Consider the following 21127-nt stretch of genomic DNA (forward strand, 5'->3'; position numbering starts at 1 on the left):
CAGATCAATCTGTTCATTCTTCTCAAGCCACATTTTTAACCTGTCACTTATTATTCCTAACTGTTTTCTATATGATCGTGTGTTAATTACTTACCTTACCCATCACATATCTGTAACTTATTTTTGGTCTGACTATAAATATTGAGCCACGCTTGAATAAATCGAATTGACTTACTTGCCTTCTCCATTGCGTCATTTTGCTTTGCTTTCTGATCAACGATTGTATGAGACTTATGTACTCGGAATTCATCTTCGTATTTGACTTATTTAATCCCGTTATCCATTAACGCGATTTAAGTGGATGATTATATTCGAGGATTTGCGGAATGTATATTTCGATACCTGGGAGTTCGATCTCGAGCCACTAAAGACTTCTAATTTTCTACTTTATTTTACCGATGTTTCCATCAAGACATGCTGTTTGTACCTGGATTTCTTAAAACAGCTTCACGATTAAACCGTATAAGCGTTCCCAAAATCAGACAGTTATCATTTTCTAAAATAGTGAATGGAAAATTCCACCGTTTTAATCAAAACGAGTTCTCACAACAGTGATGTCTTGCATACGAGCTTAGCTAGCACCACTCGGTTTAAAGTAATAACATAAACCCACATTACAAACTGTTTTCCTACACTGTTCTCAGAAAACTGGAAATCCGAACCACACATTAGTGTGAATAACGAAAATAATATAACAAGCAAAATACGTAACTTATATTTAATTAACTTAGTCCATACGCATTTTCAAGTCTGAAATCGTGACTGCGTCTTTTTCTCTGGAAAATTCAATAGCAAGAAAAGTATCATGATTAGTAGCAGACGAAAAGACATTCAAAATGATTTTTTAAAATTGTCTTCAGGAAGCTGAATGACTGAAAAATATCCAAAAGCAAGAAATGAGTTTTACGATCCTGAAAGGAAACATACTTCATGAGGATTTAAACTACAAAACTCAGAAGCACGGAGATCGGTTTAGTACTGTCTTATCGGAATAAATACTACTACAGTCCAAGTTACCATGGCACATAAGTTCAAAAAACTACTTGGAAACCACAAAGACACTCACCAAATCTTTGATTGGCTATAAATAAATGGTAGTCAGGATTACATATTTTGATCTGTGACTGTAGTCATCTAATTTATTGGCGAACTTAATGAATGGTTAACTAATTAACGAAATGTTTGAATTTTGACTCTCACAAGCATGTTGATGAACACGATATACTTTCTACTTACTAAGCGTTGAAAAGTTCATACATGGGACAATTATCTACCAAAAATTACTACTTCGCGATATCTAGTTCGCCATCAAATACTTCTTTTGGTTTACTTTTTTTTCTCACATTAAATGGCTACATTATATTAGCTCACCTATTGGCCGCTACAGCATTAATGTAATATAGGTTCTTATGAAAATGACGTCTTAAGCAGTGGATTAAATGTCAAACGTTTTATTACTTTAATCGGTCATTTCAGCACAGAATCTCCAAGACCCTAAGCTTGAATCTGTAATTACACAAAAAACTAACATTTTTATAGGCACTTAGCAACGGTACGTCACATGATATAGTTATATATGTATGTCGTGTTAGTTCATGTGGTGGTTTATAATCTAGGTGAATAAAATCCATATATTAGCCAGCATTAATTTGTTTTGATGTGTTTCCCTGGCCCAAACAGACCGAATCTGATCGCAGAAACATTGGAAGCTGGAAAGTGTGAAAATGGTTAACCTTACTGTTAGTGACCAAGTCCATTTTCTACATATTTCTATCTAAATCAGTCTAGCATCATGCATATGTACATATGACTTGGGTAATACTTGTTTCGTTTTCGCCTATAAACCTGTCTATATATAATTTCCTTACTCTGAAAAGCTGGTTACGAAAATTATGGGAAAAGTGTACCGTTAACTAAATTAAACCACACAGTTAGCCATGGTAACTAATGTTTTGTGGAAATTTGTACAATTTTCTGGCTGTGGTTTGTACTTCTAGATATTTACTAATAACTTTTGGACTTTTATTTGGGAAAGCATTTTTAAAATCAGTACATTTTTGCACAAATCTGATTTGAAATGGACATCATTTTAGAAATTGTCTTAGTGCTCGCGACATTGACGGACAATCTACAGCTTCTTAATATCTGAATAGCATTTAGTGGTAACCAAATATTATTTCTAAATGTTTCAGATATCAACATTTCGAGGACATGGCTAGTTACATAACAAGCACCTATCCCCATACTATTCGGGATATTAAACCCAGAGTAGTTGGGACAAATATTGGGCCTTCGAACCTGTTTTTGTCAGCAGTATGTTAGAAATATGTTTAGTGAGAACGCGCTTAAAACGAACACAAATATTCTGTATACGGAAAACGCCTGCATACAATTTATAACATTGGTTGCAGACAAACTTGATATGAGACTATAGTGTATTAACAAAACCATGTAGTCAATTTCAAATACATTACCAGGCTGGCTTCAGACCTGGACGTGGCTGCATCGACCACATATTCACCATTCGTCAGATTTTAGAACAAACATGCTTATTAGTGTCCGAAAATGGTAGTCTTCACTTGAAAGCAATATTTGACTCAAGAGACGGAGAAGTTTTATAGCAGTGTCAGTCATTGAAAGGGGTACCTCATAAGTACATAAACCTTGTGAAGGCTCTTAACTCGAACACTACTACTCGAATCAGAGCTTATGACGAACTGACATCTGACTTTGCAACCTCAAGTGGTGTCCGGAAAGGCTGTCCACTATCTTTATTTCTGTTTAATTTCATTAGAGACATACTGCTGAAAATAACGTTTTCGTCGTCTGAATTTCCAAGAGTTGATCTACTAGGCGATCCACTTACTGACTTAGAATAAACAGATGACATGGTCCTGGTTGGTGAAAACGTTGATAAAATACAGTATTTTGGCAGCACTGAGAAACTGCCAGGATGTTGAGGATGCATTTCCCTCCTCTTGATGTAAATTGTTGCTCCAGGACTGGCCTGCGTAAACACCTGAACTAAGGATAGGGGGTGAAGTAGTCGGACGCGTCGACAACTTCACCGATCTCGGAAGTCTGATCAGCCCTAATGGATTGGTGTCTGACGAAATCTCTGTATGGATTCAAAAAACCCATTCGTCATTTCCCGACTTGCGTTATCTATGGTGAAGTTGAATATATCTGTCTATCAATTAAAGGATGAGCATACTGCGCAGCAGTTCTTTCTGTCCTACTTTACGGCTGCGGAACGTGGCCATTGACAGTAATGCGTACTCGTAAGTTACTAGTATTTGATCACAGATGTCTAAGAAATATTGCTCGTATCTTCTGGGATCATCGGGTAAATAATAGTGAGGTTAGACGCAGGGTATTAGGGAATGATGATAAATCAGTTGATGAGGTTGTGGATCTCTATGGGCTGAGATGGTTGGGATACGTATTACGCGTGCCCAATCACCAACTGCCACGACACACAATGCTGACTAGTGTTGAGGACAGTCGGAAGAAAGTTAGGGGCGAGCAAACCAAAACGTGGCATCAGTCCTTGAAGTCACTAACTTCTGGTTTGGGTCATGTTTGTAGATGCAGACTACTTGGTTGAAGTTCGCGTGACTATCGCAACCAACGGTTGGGGAATTCGGGTGACATGTATCAGAATCGATCACAATGGCGTAGGTGTATACACTCTCTGTCTTCCCTTAAACCGTGAAATTAAAACTACTTTATACCTTTCATTCTCCCTGTATCATGTCCTTATATGCAATCATTTTTATATATTACTACCATTGAAGTAACTACTTTATGAATTTGGTGTTCATTTTCCGTGCAAATGAGGTCTGGCAACTTGGTCCGATACATATATGTGCCTGGTCCTACGTTGTAGATGACTGACCGACTGAGATTATGTGAGACATGTTTCGAAAGCTTCTCTACAAACAAAAAATATTAAGTTGGTAGAAATATGATATACTGACGGACTAATCATTGTGGCCTTTTGAGGCAAAATTTAAAACACAATAGCTCATAGATTTTACTTTATTACAAACTAAATAGAAATTGTCTACGTTTAGTTCTTAAGATGCTTAAAATTGACAAACTTGTCTGCCGTGTTACTAAAAAGTGTATAAGCGGCATGTAAGCAGAATCACAAAAAATACTTGATCCAGACTGCACTTAAACCGTTAAGTGTTTGTTGAGCGTAGTTGGTGTGATTTAGGGCATAGTGTAAGATGCATTGTATGGCTAGAAACTATCTTCCACTCTTACCGTAATTCTAAACACTAACTCTTAACTCTGACCTCGAACCGTACTCCAAACAGTGGCTTTCATCTATCTATCCTAACCCAATTACTAGTGCTCAACCTTGTTTTGTTTGCTGTAAAGATTATAATTCCTCATGTAAATGTTCACCAGTCACATCGAAACTGTTTATCTGCTTAAATTTATTACGTTTTATCGTAAATCGTCACATTACGAAATACTGCTGTTTGACTAGTAAGCTGCCCAAACTCGCCAGTATAGTACTTTTAACCATTAGGTTTTGTGTCATTTCAAGAGAAGTAATATGACTTACAATAAATAGACTCTAGCACCCCAACCAGATACAGCGTCACGATTGAGAGCGTTCAAAATGCATTGTGAAATGCACTCAAATAACTCTTTCGAATTCTGAAACAAACAACAAAAGAGGTTAGTGCCTGACTTTGACATAGACGGTGGTTTCTCTAAAGTTGAAATCTACTACTACCGTCTCCATTACACACAATCTTAAGGAATTTTACGAGCAAACCCTTATTAACAAGTTGTGTAAATCTAGTAGTACTGAGTTTTCCAATTCAGAAGCGAGGGCTGATCCAGGAGTTTGCTCCATGTTAAAGTACGTTGCGACCAATGAGTCAGAAACATCCAGCAGAAAAGTTGTCATCGTAATAGGGGATATATTGTTTGAATAAGTGAGATCGTGCTTTTTATGAACCATCGCAATGCAGATGAACCCCTGGTTAATCAGACAAGTAAAAAACTTTGATCACAACGTTTTACGCATCGCAATATTCGACGACAGATTTCAATAGCGTGCCTAACAAAGTTAACTACAAAACATGATAATTTACAGATAACAGGCAAAGATCTTAGCAGTCGTCCCAAAAGTTCCATATGAATAATTGGTGACTTATTATGAGGTTGGGCCACTCTATACTCTGTCGTCTCACGTTAAAACAAGAAGTATATAGGGTATAGCAGTGTTGACACTGATAGTTATACACAATCTATCTTTTTGACTTGATTATATTTTACTTATTTAGTTAACCAATCAAGGCGTAGGGGTAGTTTAGACGCATTCAGACGTATGTTTGGGGAGTAAATCGTGATGCATAGGAGGACGGGGCCAATTCATAACTTGATACCGAAATACATTGACTTAAGTAGCTACATAACGTAAGATCACGGAACAACAAGAAAGGGGATATAATAAAATAAAGAAAATAGGTTTGCTCAAGGTTAGACATTCTAGTCGCTGTTCTGAACCGAACCATCACGACAAGCATTGTGTAACGAAAGAGAAGTCAAATACTTATGAAATAACCTGATCAACTAGATGTGTGTAATGTGGATAAAACATTCACACTACAGTGAGAATACTTAACAACTAGAATATGAGACAACTTACCATATTCTCCTCCCAAAGCGTCTCACACATCCCATACATTTGTTCTGTACATGTGCCACTAACAACAAAATCATTGGCTTCGCATACGCAACCAATTAAGTCCATGCATGCAACGTATGGTTTGTTGGTAGTATGGTCAATACCAGCGATTACTGGTTCGACAAAGTATGGTCCAAACCTACACCTATAACTTTATAAGTAACATTACCTGCGCTCGTAAAGCAAGTTGGATAACATGGTAGTTATAGTTTGCGGTTTGATTGTCTTATTTTCACGTAGCTCGTACATGTTTTTTCGGAACTGTAAACGTTGAAATCTGGTGTACAACAATAATGATTTTATTAATGCTTACACTGTCTGATTATCAGTTGCCAAACCAGGAAATCCTACGTACAGCCGAGGTCCAAGAGGATAAACTTTGGTGAAGTCAGTGGAAATCGTCTGCAAATTGACCCCAAACCGAAGATCACATGCAATAGCTGCGCAATCTTTGCCAGACATTGCAATGACAGCAGACCCATTGTGCGCCAAGATACTCTTTGAGAGGATCACGAAACGAAAAAGTAATTACCATTATTAAAATTCGAAGGCTTTGTTATCGAAAAGAGTGATGATCCTCTTCGTATGAGATCACAGTAGCTCGACCACGGATTAATACACTAAGCTTACAAGTAGAGTCTGCCCGCTTTTTGTCTGCCCTTCAAAGTACCGTACTAAAACCAACCAGGAGTCAGTAATGTACAATCTTTGTTAGGCTTTCCAAGTATATAGCTGTTAGTGTTTAGCTTGAGAATAGTTTGGGTATTTATGGGACGTGTAGTGCTGAATAAACAAGAAAGGCTAAGAAGTTGAGAGACAACAAAACCGTTAGTCGACAACCTGTAAGCACGTAAATGCATGTATTTACTTACTTACTTACGCCTGTTACCCCTCGTGGAGGAGCATAGGCCGCACACCAGTATTCCCAACCCAACCATGTCCTGAGCAATCATTTCTAGTTCTTTCCAGTTGTTATTGATCCTTTTCATATCTGCTTCTATTTCCCGGCGTAATGTGTTCTTCAGCCTTCCTCTTTTTCGCTTCCCTCCGGATTCCAAGCTAGGGCTTGCCTCGTGGTGCAGTTTGGTGATTTTCTTAATGTATGTCCGATCCACTTCCAACGAAAATGCATTTACTGATGAAACCAATCTACAAGAATTATAAATAAATTATAAATTATAAATAAAAAGGCATTATACCGATAAAATCTAGCGATCTAGACTGGAAATTGATGGCATAAGGTTTTGAATGCGTTGCATCCTCTGGATTCGAATATAGAAATTTTAGTTTCTGAAAATCCGCATCTGATGGTAAGAAACAGATTCTAATTGTTCTATAAAGTCAAAGAGGTACCCACGTTGCCTAGGTAACCTGACAGAGTAATCCAGGTTAGGTATATGTAGCGAGGCTTAATTTCAACATAAACTAGAATTCCACATTATTCTCAATTAACTTAGGTATACCTATCACTCAAGTCGGTGATCTGAAGAAGTGATGGCATTTACTTTGATCCTTCAGAATCAAAAGATGCCTATATCATTCATTTACGCGCGCTTTATAAACGAGGAGTATCATCCTAACATGATTTGTACTTCTCGAATTTCTGTTGTGTTGTGACGCAACAAAAATACTAGGTTTTGTCCAAAGAATCAGGCCTGAGACTAATGTTCGATAGATTACTTCCCTTTTGAGTTTTATTCGTGTTAATAGTTAATTTTGGTTTTGCCCCCAGCAACTCTTAGGTTTTTACAGTTTTCATTGCCGTGGCTCATCTTAGTACATCTTAGCTTTTTATAATAGCCGTCCTTGTCAGCCTTATCCTTTTCAAGAGTATTGTTTTTTGGTCGTCGTAAAATTTTGCTAGGATTTGCTTAGGTAGGTTGCCTCTCCATTCACACAATACTCCTTCAGACAAACAAGACAAGGAAGCTCATCCGTTTTGAATCGAACGTATCAGCTACCTATATACGAGCGCCGCGAGTTACCAGAGAAAACTGAATGTGTTGCGTGAACTAAGTAACGCTGATAATATTAATCTGATAAGAATGTTTGAAGCATGGACATCTCTAATTACCATGTAGGATATAGCAATACCCAAGATCTCTTCGTTTTTCAACGACAGAAAGATGGGAATGGGAATCAGAGTAGTCCTGCACCTAAGATCTTGCTTAGTAGCACATCGAACGTGCATTCAAAATTTTATCAGTCTTGATGGGTTCGTATGGTGCTGAGTGAGACTATCTAACACCTCGATATGTCTGATCAGAGTTATCAACAGAAAGTTCACTGATGACACCAAGTACGACAATCGTGTGCTGGAGGAATCATCTCGCTATGGTCGTCTCGGATACACTCATATCTCTATTTTATGATACTTCAATCTTCCTAAAATCAATTTCGCTGAACACGTACATTGAGGATGACAACTATACTGAAGCTCGTTTCTTTACCCTCACTTAAGATTTAAGATTATTCCAAAATGTGAATTTTGTAACTCGGTGGAGAAATAGTCAGATGCTATGACGCTTAGAAAGCATATTTACAAACGAAGAATTCTTATTTGACAACCTCTTAATCCTGACTCCCCCATGAAAATGTGGTCACGCCGTCATAGTCTTCAATGTTCTCAGCCAATTTGATCCAAGAGAGAGCACTAAGAACAGGATTCATTATTTCAAACGTTAAGTGTTTTAGATACACAGAAAAACCTATGGCAGGTGAACTGAGACGTTCACCCTCAATTTGAAGTAGACTCCCGCTGCATACGATCTTACGTGCTGCAAACTATTCCGTTCCGCAAACAGTCCCCAGAAATCAAATGCAAAGTGCAGTCATAAAGAATCTCACTCTTCGAATGCTAATAATTAAAAGAGACTACTAGGCGGAATACAAACAAACTATTGACGAAAGTATATATAGACAATTTAAACAAGCAAGTAACCAGTGCACAAAAGCAACAAGAGAAGATAGGCTTCACTGTCAGATAAAGCTAATGGATAAATCTATCTCCAATCCGAGAAGCTTATCTTGTCACCCAACTTTTCTTTGACAGGCCAGAACCGGAGTTTCCTTGTTTTTAGGTCCTAATGGTTTAACTAACAATGACGGTGATTCCGGTGACCTTCTAGTAGAACAGTGCTCCCAAACGTGAACTTTCAACCCACTAGACGGTAGCACTTCTCTCGATACCCTCGAAAATTACAGTCTTTTTAATGCAGAGAATGGAATTTTCTGCCGTCTGAGACAGTCCAAGAGACTTCTAAGGAGTCCTTTAGGAGAGAGTGTAACAGCTCAGGTTGGTTGGTTAAGAGTTGACCCCAAACAACCAAGCATATACTAAAACAGTATTGTTCAAGTATTCATTCACTTCCTTACTTTTTGTAAGCGTTATATTCCCTACTATCTTATATTGAATGTTGAGAGCCTTTGTTTGTCTGAACAGATAATCCCACGCTCCACTGTGACTGCGCAAAGATCGAAATAAAGACCTATTCACTACTTCTCTGGTTTCTTCTATCAATAGCACGAGGGTTACCTTAAGGCACGAAAGTGGTGAGCCCTTTTTGAGCACAAATTTAACCTCATTTCTGTTATTAAATTTTTTAAACCTAATCGTAAAAGTAGACCTGATTATCCGTAAACTAAGTTCACTATATAACTAGTTTATTCCGTATTATCTTAAGTTATTCGTGTTGTAGTAACCATTTTTCGTGCTAACTTTATTTCTATATTTGTCACATACCTCATGTCAGACTCAATAGAAACCCATAATCTGGAGGATTTGTCACCAGTGGAGATAGACACTGTTATGACTACGAAATCCCGACTTCCAGAATTTGATCCTAGTGATCCTGAGTTGTGGTTTGCTCAACTAGAGCATTATTTCACGAGACACAATATCAAATCTGAAGGGATTCGCTATAGAGACTTGTGTTCTATCCTTCCTCCTTCAGTCGCCAAAGAAGTCCGTGACTTGATTTTAGATCCACCATCACCACAACCATACACCATCTTAAGACGAGAGATAATGAACCGTTTATCATTATCAGATAGTCAAAGAATCCAAAGACTTTTTCAAGGTGAAACACTAGGTGATCGATCGCCGTCACAGTTTTTGCGTCACCTCCAAGTGTTAATGGGTGATAACACAGTGGGTGAAGCAGTCCTAAAACAAGGATGGATACAAGCTCTCCCATGCTACGTCCAACACTGTTTGGATGCACAAGATCCTGAAACCTCATTATCTCATTTAGCGCGTATAGCCGATAGAATAATGGAGAGAGGTCCTCCAACTGGGCCAGGCACAATAAATCACACAAAAAGTAGAATCAGCAAAAGACCCCGTCATAGAAGGACTCATTGCGAGTGTTAAGAGTCTCACTGAGGCTGTCACCAGAATGCAAATGGGTCATAGAAACAGGAGCAGGTCACCACAACGACCACGATCCAAGTCACAAAACAGGTCACAAATGTCCAGACAACCTGGGCAGTTTTGTTGGTACCACTGGAAGTTTGGTGTTGACGATGCAACGGATGTTCTAGTTTTACAACTAGCTACCAGTAGCACCTTCTATATTCGATCGTTCCCAGTCAGATAGAAATCAGAAGTCAGACGAGAAGAGGCAGGAAAGATATATTTGATTCGTTACCAATATATCGAGGACCTTTTCTATAAGCTGGCTAATGAAACGTAGGAGCTGTGTCCCACGCCGTGTTGAAACGTGATCTGGTACGGATGCATGACCGAAAGCCTTCAGTTAAACAAGTCCACTTAAACAACATGGTCAGCATCCAATGTCGAACACTTAATGAGCTATTGATTTTGGGGAATTATTTACAGCTACAGATCACTCCCCCCCTAGTGAGGTAGTGATGCCCCTAGGACGTGACCAGTCAGAAGTTTAAACCCAACGAGTTTGTCGTTGGTAAACACTCTTCTGATAGCTTGCTTCGTTTAGCAGCGTCTGGTCGTCTTTCCTTAAACTATGGGACCAAAATGTACAACATAGCAATAAAGAAATATAGTACAATGAAAAATTCCGGTTCCTTGCGAAACTTCGTCGTTCTTTTCCAGCCGTCCTGGAAAAGAGAAAAAATAGAACGTGTGAGTGCATATCAAAAATACACTCGTACTTGCGTAGGGACACAAGATGAGCGGGAAAAAAATGAATAAACTAATACACTTACAAAAAGCGTAAAAGCGATCGGAAAAAAATGGTTTTCTTTTGGGTTTTTTTTATATATAAAAATATATATATACGCTCGAAAAAAAATAAAAAATGCTTTGTTTTTTTTTATATAAATGAAAAAAATGAGCATATTAAAAAAAATTTTATAAACTATGAAAGGGTAATTCAAGACAAAGCTTATGTCCTACGTGCAATATTCGTTAAGATGTTCTGGAAATCTTACTCGTCTTCCAGAACGCGTTGTTTTAGGTTTATCTATCGACGTTGACGAAGTATCAAGTTGTGTGTCGGCTGTCGTGTAGGGTACTACGAGTGAAGTAGCTGTGTCGTTTGCTTGTACCGAAGGAAAATCGACGTAGCTAGGGTTTCCTTCTAAGTACGCTGCTTTGAGTCGGTCGATACTGATGCTATCGTTCGTACCGTTCTTATCGACTACATAGTACTTAAGTTCGCGTTGAAGAACTTTGAAGGGTCCTTCGTATGCTGATTCGAGGGGTCGTCGATGTGAGTCTCGACGAACGAAGACGTGTGTACTATGTCGTAATTCGGGTTGAACGAAAACATCAGTTGATTGAGGTCGAGTGTGAGCAGGTTTAACTGAACGCATAGCGTTTGTAAGCCTACTCGTGTAAGAGTTTAGATCCATGTTCAATGAAGAAGCTGAAGGATCCACGAATTCTCCTGGGAGTCGGAGTGTCGTTCCGTAAACGAGTTGAGATGCCGTGTATCCAATGTCAGCTTTCACTGCATTGCGGATACCTAGCAAGACGAGTGGAAGAGCGTCTGTCCACTGTGAAACGTTTGAAGCTGATAATGAAGCTTTTAGTTGTCGATGAAAACGTTCTACCAACCCGTTTGCTTGTGGGTGGTAGGCGGTCGTTCGGAAGCGCGTGATTCCTAAAAGTGAGGTTAGACAACGGAAAAGTCCAGATTCGAACTGGCTTCCGCGGTCTGTAGTGATTGTGGAAGGGCAGCCGAAACTTGCTACCCATCGTTCGACGAAAGCGCGGGCCACTGTTTCAGCAGTAATGTCCTTAATCGGTACTGCTTCTGGCCATCGAGTGAAACGGTCCACGCATGTTAGGAGATATGAGTATCCGTTCGAGTCGGGTAAGGGTCCTACCAAATCTATATGGACGTGGTCGAAACGAGCGTCAGGGGTTTTAAATGAGCCTAAGGGACATTTGTTGTGTCTTACGACCTTAGCTTTCTGACAGCTAACACAGGAGCGTGCCCACTCCCTCACGTCTTTATTCATGCCAGGCCAGCAAAAGCGTTCGTCTATAAGTTTGACTGTCGCACGAGCACCTGGATGAGAAAGATTGTGCAACGTATTGAAGACGTTGCGGCGATTATGTTTTGGTACAATTGGACGATCCCTACCTGTAGATGTGTCACAGAGTAAGGTTTCCTTACCTGTTCCCATCTGCCTAATACTTAGTTTAAGAGTTGTCGAGGATAACTCATGCTGAAGATCAATGTCTTCTTTTTGAAGCTGAGCGAGTTTAAGAAGGTCGATTCCTTGGAAACTGTTCAAGGAGCTAATTCGAGACAAGGCGTCTGCGACTACATTGTTTGCTCCAGAAATATGTTGTATGTCTGAAGTAAACTGCGAAATGTAGTCGAGTTGTCGAGACTCTCGCGGTGAGTACTTGTCTGAAGATGAATTTAAAGAGAAGGTAAGAGGTTTATGATCGGTAAAAAGCGTGAACTCTCTTCCTTCGATGGAATGTTGAAAATGCCGTACAGCACAATACATAGCTAGGAGTTCCCTACCGAACGTGCTGTACCTAGATTCCGCGTCTAACAACCGTCTCGAGAAAAATCCTAGAGGTTGCCACGAGTTGTTAACCCATTGTTGTAAGACTGCTCCGATTGCTGAGTGGGATGCGTCTACGGCGATACTAATGGGCGCTTGAGTGTCCTGATGAGCAAGCAGGGTTGCCTTAGCGATGTGTTCCTTAACTGTGGAGAATGCTTTACGGGCTATGTCGTCTAAACTAATTGATTTCGCATTTCCACGAAGCTGATCGGTTAACGGTTTCATAAGGGACGCGCATTTAGGTATGAACCGTCTATAGAAACTTACGAGTCCGTTAAAAGTTCGTAAGTGCTTGATCGTGGTCGGTTCTGGGTAATCCAGAATGGCCGCCACTTTGCTCCTAAGGGGTCGGATGCCTTGGGCATCAATAGTGTGTCCTGAGAAGTCTAAGCAGTTAGTTCCGATTTGGCATTTCTGAATGTTGACAGTAATGCCATGCCTTTGGAGTCGACCGAAAACAATGTCCAGATGCTTGAGATGTGATTCTCTGTCCGGAATTGCTATTAGACAGTCATCAACATACGCATGTACGAAGTTGAGACCTCGGAAGACGTCGTCTATAAACCTTTGGAAGGTTTGAGCCGCATTTCTTAAACCAAAAGGCATTCGTAGAAATTCGTAAAGACCGAAGGGAGTGATGATGGCGGTTTTAGTAATGTCGTCAGGTGCCATCGGATTTGGTTATAAGCTCTAACCAAGTCGATTTTCGAAAAGACAGTTGTACCTTTCAAGGTAGCTGTCAAATCGTGAATATGAGGCAGCGGGTAACGATCGGGAATGGTTTTTGCATTCAGACGCCGATAATCACCAGTTGGCCGCCAATCGTTGCTATCCTTTTTAGGGACCATGTGCAATGGGGATGCCCATGGACTATTCGATGGTCGAATTATCCCTAGGTCCATCATGTGGTCGAATTCGTTTTTAGCTAACCTAAGCTTCTCAGGAGCGAGTCTTCGAGCTTTCGAAAATACAGGTGGTCCTGTAGTCGAGATGTGATGTGTAACATTGCTGGTTACACAAGGTAATTTCGATTGCGATTGGTATATCCCGGGGTATTTTTCGAGTACTGATTAGTACAAGGGGTCTATGGCGTGCTTAATCGTGACTGGGGATAACCTGCAACCAGAACAAGGAGTTACGCAAACGGATAACTTAGTGTTTCCGTCTATTAACCTTCGTGAGCGTGTGTCGATGAGTAGATTGTGGTGTTGTAACAGGTCTATACCAATGATTGGCATAGAAACATCTGCAACAACGAAGATCCAGTGTATGGGTTTGCGTAAACCCACGTTAAGGTAGACGTACCTTTTACCGTAAGTAGCGATCGGTTTTCCGTTTGCCGCCTGTAAACTTAAAACAGACTCGCGAAGTCTGTCGTCGGGATTTGCTGGAAGAACGCTAACTTCTGCGCCAGTGTCGACGAGGTAGCGAACTTTCGTAGTCACATCCGTGACATATAAGAGGCGGCTGTGTTCGCCGGCTACGGTTGCCGTTAACGCGTGCCGGCTGGGAAGTTTCCCGAACTGTTTTTCGTGTCACTCGATTTTGGGGTCGGATAATTGCAGGGCTTCCTGCAATTTCTAGAGGATTTACCGTACTGGTTGTGATACCAGCACCAGTCGGGGTTGACTGTCTCTCGTGGTCGAGAGACAGATCTCTTACGTGAAACGCTCCTACGTGGGGATTTTGACCGACTACGGTCATTACGAACTCTAAGATATCGTGTAAGCGTGTGACATAGTTCGGCCATGTCAGTCGAGGTCGATTGGGGTTTTTCTTTGATAGTAAAAACCTCGGCCTTAGAAAATTTGGTGATTTCCAAGATTCGATCGGCAGATGCAGCTAGTTCATCTATGGCATTGTTTTGAAATGAAACAAGCACTGCCTGCACCTGTTGAGGGAGTTTAGACAAGAAAAGTTGTCTAAATAGGCCATCATCGAAAGTTCGTTGGCCAATGACTTCTCTCATTCTAAGCAACATGTCTGTCGCAGAACCATGTTGTAAGTCGATATTGTTAAGGAGTTGGTCTAACCGTTGTCGATCAGTTAGGTCTCCTCGTTTTAAAATCGATAGCTTAAGCGATTCGTAAGGTTCGGAAACATCACTAGTAAACATACTAGGTGTTACGTACCTGTTAAACTCGCGCGGTAACGCCTTAACTACCGCGAGGAAACGTGTGCGCGAGTCCGTGATTCCGTGCATGCAAAAATCGGCTTCTGCATAGCAGAACCAGGACTCGATATTGTCGGGCCAAAATGGCGTTAACTGAATCGAAATAGGGGGAATAGACTTTAACTTAAAGACCTTGGGTGAGTGTTCCGTCATAGTAATATAGCTAACGAAAAATGTCTAATTAAAATATATCCGAGAAAAAAAATTCGCGAAAAAAAGTATATCACAATATATAAAATTCAAATAAAGAATAACAATAATAATATTCCAAAATGGAACAGACTCACAGTATATTGACTTGGTGTACCAGATCACGTCGGTCTCACCAATGACGATGCAACGGATGTTCTAGTTTTACAACTAGCTACCAGTAGCACCTTCTATATTCGATCGTTCCCAGTCAGATAGAAATCAGAAGTCAGACGAGAAGAGGCAGGAAAGATATATTTGATTCGTTACCAATATATCGAGGACCTTTTCTATAAGCTGGCTAATGAAACGTAGGAGCTGTGTCCCACGCCGTGTTGAAACGTGATCTGGTACGGATGCATGACCGAAAGCCTTCAGTTAAACAAGTCCACTTAAACAACATGGTCAGCATCCAATGTCGAACACTTAATGAGCTATTGATTTTGGGGAATTATTTACAGCTACAGTGTCAACTCAACCAAGTGCATGCAACCATGCGCCTGGCCTAAGCATAATTCTAAGACAGCGGGAAACGAGTAACCCCTCCCCAGGTCGCGACGACTGAGGAAGGGCGCCTAAACAGTCGCTTGTTTTATATTAGAGACAGAAACTCTGGCTTGAATTTCTTGGTGGATACTGGCGCTGCTCTTAGCATCATCCCTCAAAATAAAACTGAGATTAGTCGAGAAACATCATCAATTACACTTCAAGCTGCAAATAAAACTAAAATTGCGACATTTGGGCAGAAAAGCTTAACCCTAGATTTGGGGTTCAGGAGGTAATTCCCTTGGGTTTTCACGGTAGCCGACTTAGATCTGGCAATACTGGGGATGGACTTTCTAGAGAGATACGAATTTCTAGTTGACACCAAGAAACGGCGATTAACACTAAAAGAAACTTCGTATTACACAAAAGGCAAAGAAAGTCACATCAGCTCTCTTAACTTGATTCAAACTCCTCCAGTAACAACAGCGAAATTCCAAGATATACTCGCGGAATTTCCAAACTTAACTAAACCAAACCCACAGCCTTCTAAAGACAAACTAAAAGTAAGTCACACTATCAAAACCGAAAGTGCACCGGTTTTTGCAAAACCCAGGAGACTAGCACCAGATAAGCTCAAAATCGCTAGGGCCGAGTTTGATTATATGCTACAACTGGGTATTATCCGTCCCTCTGATAGTCAATGGGCATCCCCTTTGCATATGGTCCCAAAGAAAAATGAAGGTGACCGGCGACCGTGCGGGGATTACAGAGCCCTCAACCGTCAAACCGTACCAGATAGGTACCCAATACCGCATATCCAAGATTTCACAAACGGTTTACAGGGTATGAACATATTCACTAAAATTGGCTTAGTCAGGGCATATCACAATATTCCAGTGGCTGATGAAGATATCCCCAAGACAGCTATTACAACACCCTTTGGCTTATTCGAGTTTGTACGCATGCCATTCGGCCTGAGAAATGCGGCACAGACATTTCAAAGATTCATGGACAATCTACTTCGAGATATGCCATTTGCGCAGGGGTATATAGACGACTTGTTAATTGCCAGCCCCGATTTGCAATCACACGAACAGCATGTAAAAACAGTGTTAAAAAGACTGGATGAAAATGGAATAAACATACATCAAAGTAAGTGTGTTTTCGGTGTTCAAACTTTAGAATTTCTCAGTCACACAATAAGCCCAGAAGGGATTAAACCGATCAAAAAAGTAGACACCATTAAACAATACCCCATACCTAGTTCTCTAACACAACTGAGAAGTTTTCTAGGTCTAATTAACTTTTATCGCAGATTCATACCAGGTTGTGCACAATTAATGCAACCTTTGACAGATTCACTAAAAGGAAAACCAAAAGAATTCAAACTGTCTTCTGACGCTGTCGAAGCTATTAAACAGCTTAAAGATAAATTAGCTCAAGTAACTACGTTGATGTATCCGAATTCTCTTTCCCCACTTGCTTTGATGGTGGATGCTTCAGATAAAGCAGTAGGCGGTACCCTTAACCAACTGGTTAAAAACGCCTGGAAACCAATTGCTTTCTTCTCAAAAAGACTCGCTCCAGCAGAGACAAGGTATTCTATCTTCGGGCGAGAACTTCTTGCAATCTACCTAACCATTAAACACTTCCGACATATGTTAGAAGGCAGGGAATTTATAGTCTTTACGGATCACAAACCACTAACGAATGCACTAAAAGCGAGAGCTGATAAATACTCACCTCGAGAAGTCCGACACCTTGACTATATATCACAGTTCACAAGCGATATCCGACATGTCAAAGGTCAGGACAATCAGGCGGCAGATGCTTTATCTAGGCTAGAAATAAACGTGCTACAGCAGTCTACAGTAAACTTCGAGACGTTGAGAAACGAACAAGAGCAGGATCTAGAATTACAAAACCTGCTTAAAACAAACAATTCAAGTCTTAATTTAAAACAGTTCCCATCACCTGTCGATGGTATTCTAATCTACTGTGACACGACCAAGGCAATGCCGCGACCTTTCGTTCCCAAAAGTATGCGAAAGTTGATATATAATCACTTTCATTCTTTGTCTCATCCTGGCGCAAAAGCTTCAACAAAACTAATCAATGCCAGATATATATGGCCGAATTTACAGAAGGATGTACACAAATGGGTTAGAGAGTGTTCAGCATGTCAACAATCAAAGATAAATCGTCACACAAATTCACCCATAGGTGTTTTCTCGCAACGAGATGCACGTTTTGCCCATGTGCATATCGACTTGGTAGGTCCTTTACCGCGTTCAAACGGTTTTAATTATCTTTTTACATGCATAGATCGATTTACCAGATTCCCTATAGCCATCCCGATAGCGGACATCACAGCGGAAACAGTAGCCAAAGTTTTCATGCAGAACTGGGTAACCATTTTTGGTACACCCATAACAATAACGACGGATAGAGGAGCGCAATTCGAATCCGAACTATTTAATAACTTGGCTAAACTTCTAGGCTCCAATAGGATACGCTGCACTGCATATCATCCTCAGGCTAATGGGATGGTAGAACGTTTTCACCGTCAGCTAAAAACTGCCCTTATATCTCACTCAAACCCCAATCAGTGGACAGAATTCCTACCGTTAGTTATGTTGGGAATACGAACATCTGTCAAAACTGACGCACAGTGTTCAGCTGCGGAACTGGTTTTCGGAACAACTCTGAGACTACCAGGTGAATTTATTAACCCTAATACTAACAGTCAAAAACTTAATTTAGAAAATTATGTAGATCAACTACGGGACCACATGTCTAAACTTAAGCCGATTAATACTCGTGAACAATCGCGCGCCGTATATATACCTAAAGACCTAAGCAATTGCACGCACGTCTGGATAAGATGTGACAAAATAAAAGCACCACTCAGTCCTCCATTTGAAGGTCCTTTCAAAGTCGTCTCAAGAAAATCTAAATATTTCGTGATAGAAAAACATGGAAACATCGACACAGTAAGTATTGATAGGCTAAAGCCGGCTTATCTAGATCATGAACCACCATACGTGTTGTTAGATCGTTTAACTGACAAATCCATTACGGAATCGAAATGTAAAGATGATAAATCTTTACAAATGACTAAAACGGTTCGCTGGGCACATCCGATTAGTCAGTCAAGGATGTTGACAGTTTCGGCTGCAGGATAAAATCTAACCACGTAGCTAATCAGACTCTGCATCTACTTAAAAATAATTTTTTTTCCTCATTCCGCCTCACATACAACTCCCCAGACCTTTTACCTTTGATATATAAGTGTTATGTTAAATATTTTTTCTAAATACTGGACACATAAGCTAGGTATTCCGAAACGATTGCTGAGGATTTTAACCAAACTCATACAACAAACACTGGCAAGTACAACGAATTCAAAAAGCAACCCAGGCGAGTTTTATAATTTCTTTTTCTGGTTAATTAACTATGTTGGTTGTACTTCTTATATATCTGTATACATTTTTCACGTAGACTGGCTATACATATATACCATATGAACTAATTCTAAAAGTTTTCGGTCGAAGATATGTTTAGTAGCTTGATACGATCAATACTACTATTAATAAGTGTTTTTTTTAGACAAAACATTTTGGATTAAACCATGGTCAAGTACTTATTAAAGCCCCATCATTTTTTTTCATGTTTGGGAAACTTACGTAATGACTTAACCAGTTTTCCTGCAGCATGCTTTTTAGTGTGATCATATAACCCATCTTTATTGGCAATATTCAGATTTTTTTTAAATTTCTGACATTTAGGAATCAATAACCGTGAAGATATAGTACAGTGCGTTACTGTAAGGCTACTATCTTAGCCGCGTTGATTCCACATACCTAATTTTAAACACAACTTATAAAGGAACTGTTAAGTAATCATAACATTGAACTGACGATATGACTATCGTAGCTATGTTAACGTTAAACCAATTATTATTAGTGGCCCATACAAAACCCTGGAACTTAACACTAGCGTTATAAAAAAGACATGTTATGTCAATAGCTTATATATATACTTTTTTTTCTCGTTGGTTTAATTATAACGTAAAATGGAAATCTACCGAACTTGTAGTGTTTTTTTTTCTATGGTATTATTATTAATACGAACAAAGAAATTGTACTGTTCCAATATGGCACTTTGACATATCAATCCGTCCTCTTGTTATCTTTCTCTCATATCTGAGCAACTTATGGCCAACAAACGTCGTATTGAAGGGGGTTTTGATGAACAAAAACGCAGGCCTCACGCACTCGAACCTCTGCCCTCCTGAATGCTGGACCGTGTGCCTAGCCATTAGACCACATCAAACTACGGGGGAATGACTGCAATTTTTCCTTTTATCGACTAATCATTCATAATACTAATGAGTAATAGGACTTACACACTTCTGAGGTGCAAACCAATTCGTTACTTGGATGAATTGACGAAATATTGCTTCAATATATCATGCATACCTAAATAAAACCAGAAAAGGGTATTTGACACAACTGTACTTGATCCGCATACTCCAAACAATTTTTTTTTGCTTCTTAATCGTATATTCGTTTCCGTTTTGTGGATTACACTGATGCACCCTTGGTTACGCACCTAGTTGTAAAAGGCGGTCATCACTGGCTCAAGGTCATGCATTTGATCGATTTTGTTAAAGAGTCCAACTTCTAGCAAGTTCACCCATTGACATATATGTATTACAAAAGAGTATTTTTTTGTTTTCATGGTTCTTCGTGCACAAGATATCTACACTATGTCTATTTCCTTCCAGAATACCAATCCGTTCTGGAGGCCAAGCACTTACATGAACCGAACAATTATCATTTGCATTTATGTATTTCCATTTTGTATCTTATTATTTTATGCAGGCAGTGGAGCAGTTCTTCAGGTTTGCTTGATTTTCACCATTACCTTTGAAGTAGACTCTTCCTTACTTTTTACTTGAGGGCGACTCAAGAGGCAGGTGAGTAAACACCTGATAGCCGGTCTGAGCATGGAAAAATCGTACCTCACCAACATGGTGTTGGGTAGCCCGCTCGCGGCACTTCCTCAGATATTCTTATTCCACATTCTCACACTTTCTCTTGAAAGCACGCAGCAAACCGTCAGCGATAGTTGTAGAAAAGATCACATGCTACAAAATAAGATGACAAGCTAGTAAATGAAGAGACATCCATGGACTATCGTTTAAAGCGTTAGTCGTAACTGATTGTAAGTCAAATAGTGAGCGAGTTGATAATTTCGCCTTGGGATGAGAAATACAACTAAGGTGTTTTCGATAGATAGGTTAATCGAACCGACGTTCCTACGGAAGTCGATTCTAGGGGGAAGCTAATGTAACAGCTCAGGTTGGTTGGTTAAGAGTTGACCCCAAACAACCAAGCATATACTAAAACAGTATTGTTCAAGTATTCATTCACTTCCTTACTTTTTGTAAGCGTTATATTCCCTACTATCTTATATTGAATGTTGAGAGCCTTTGTTTGTCTGAACAGATAATCCCACGCTCCACTGTGACTGCGCGAAGATCGAAATAA

At 39.8% G+C, this 21127-nt stretch overlaps 3 protein-coding genes across 4 annotated transcripts; 2 read left to right on the forward strand and 1 right to left on the reverse strand.

Moving 5' to 3' along the window:
* Positions 1 to 371: 371 nt before the first annotated feature.
* Positions 372 to 6362, reverse strand: Smp_121430.1 (proteasome subunit beta 3 (T01 family); the record flags this gene model as incomplete). 2 transcript variants are annotated; one of them, XM_018792050.1, is made up of 6 exons in its annotated part: positions 372 to 872; positions 4580 to 4674; positions 5675 to 5852; positions 5883 to 5990; positions 6027 to 6211; positions 6246 to 6362. In XM_018792050.1, 6 exons carry the CDS (start codon positions 6246 to 6248, stop codon positions 857 to 859), a joined length of 585 nt encoding a protein of 194 aa, XP_018644949.1. In that variant the 3' UTR covers positions 372 to 856. The 2 variants fall into 2 exon arrangements, with proteins under 2 accessions (XP_018644949.1, XP_018644948.1); XM_018792049.1 differs by having other exon boundaries at positions 694 to 776; positions 6246 to 6248.
* Positions 6363 to 9458: 3096 nt separating this feature from the next.
* Positions 9459 to 10085, forward strand: Smp_194440 (hypothetical protein; the record flags this gene model as incomplete). Its single annotated transcript, XM_018792051.1, has 1 exon — positions 9459 to 10085. One exon carries the CDS (start codon positions 9459 to 9461, stop codon positions 10083 to 10085), a length of 627 nt encoding a protein of 208 aa, XP_018644950.1.
* A 5831-nt stretch (positions 10086 to 15916) lies between these two features.
* Positions 15917 to 18757, forward strand: Smp_197110 (choline/ethanolamine kinase, putative; the record flags this gene model as incomplete). The annotated part of the gene is made up of 1 exon (XM_018792052.1): positions 15917 to 18757. The coding sequence occupies one exon, from the start codon at positions 15917 to 15919 to the stop codon at positions 18755 to 18757; it is 2841 nt and encodes a 946-aa protein (XP_018644951.1).
* Positions 18758 to 21127: the final 2370 nt, after the last annotated feature.

The sequence above is a fragment of the Schistosoma mansoni genome, assembly GCF_000237925.1.
Source record: "Schistosoma mansoni, WGS project CABG00000000 data, chromosome 1 unplaced supercontig 0010, strain Puerto Rico, whole genome shotgun sequence".
Classification (NCBI taxonomy): domain Eukaryota; kingdom Metazoa; phylum Platyhelminthes; class Trematoda; order Strigeidida; family Schistosomatidae; genus Schistosoma; species Schistosoma mansoni.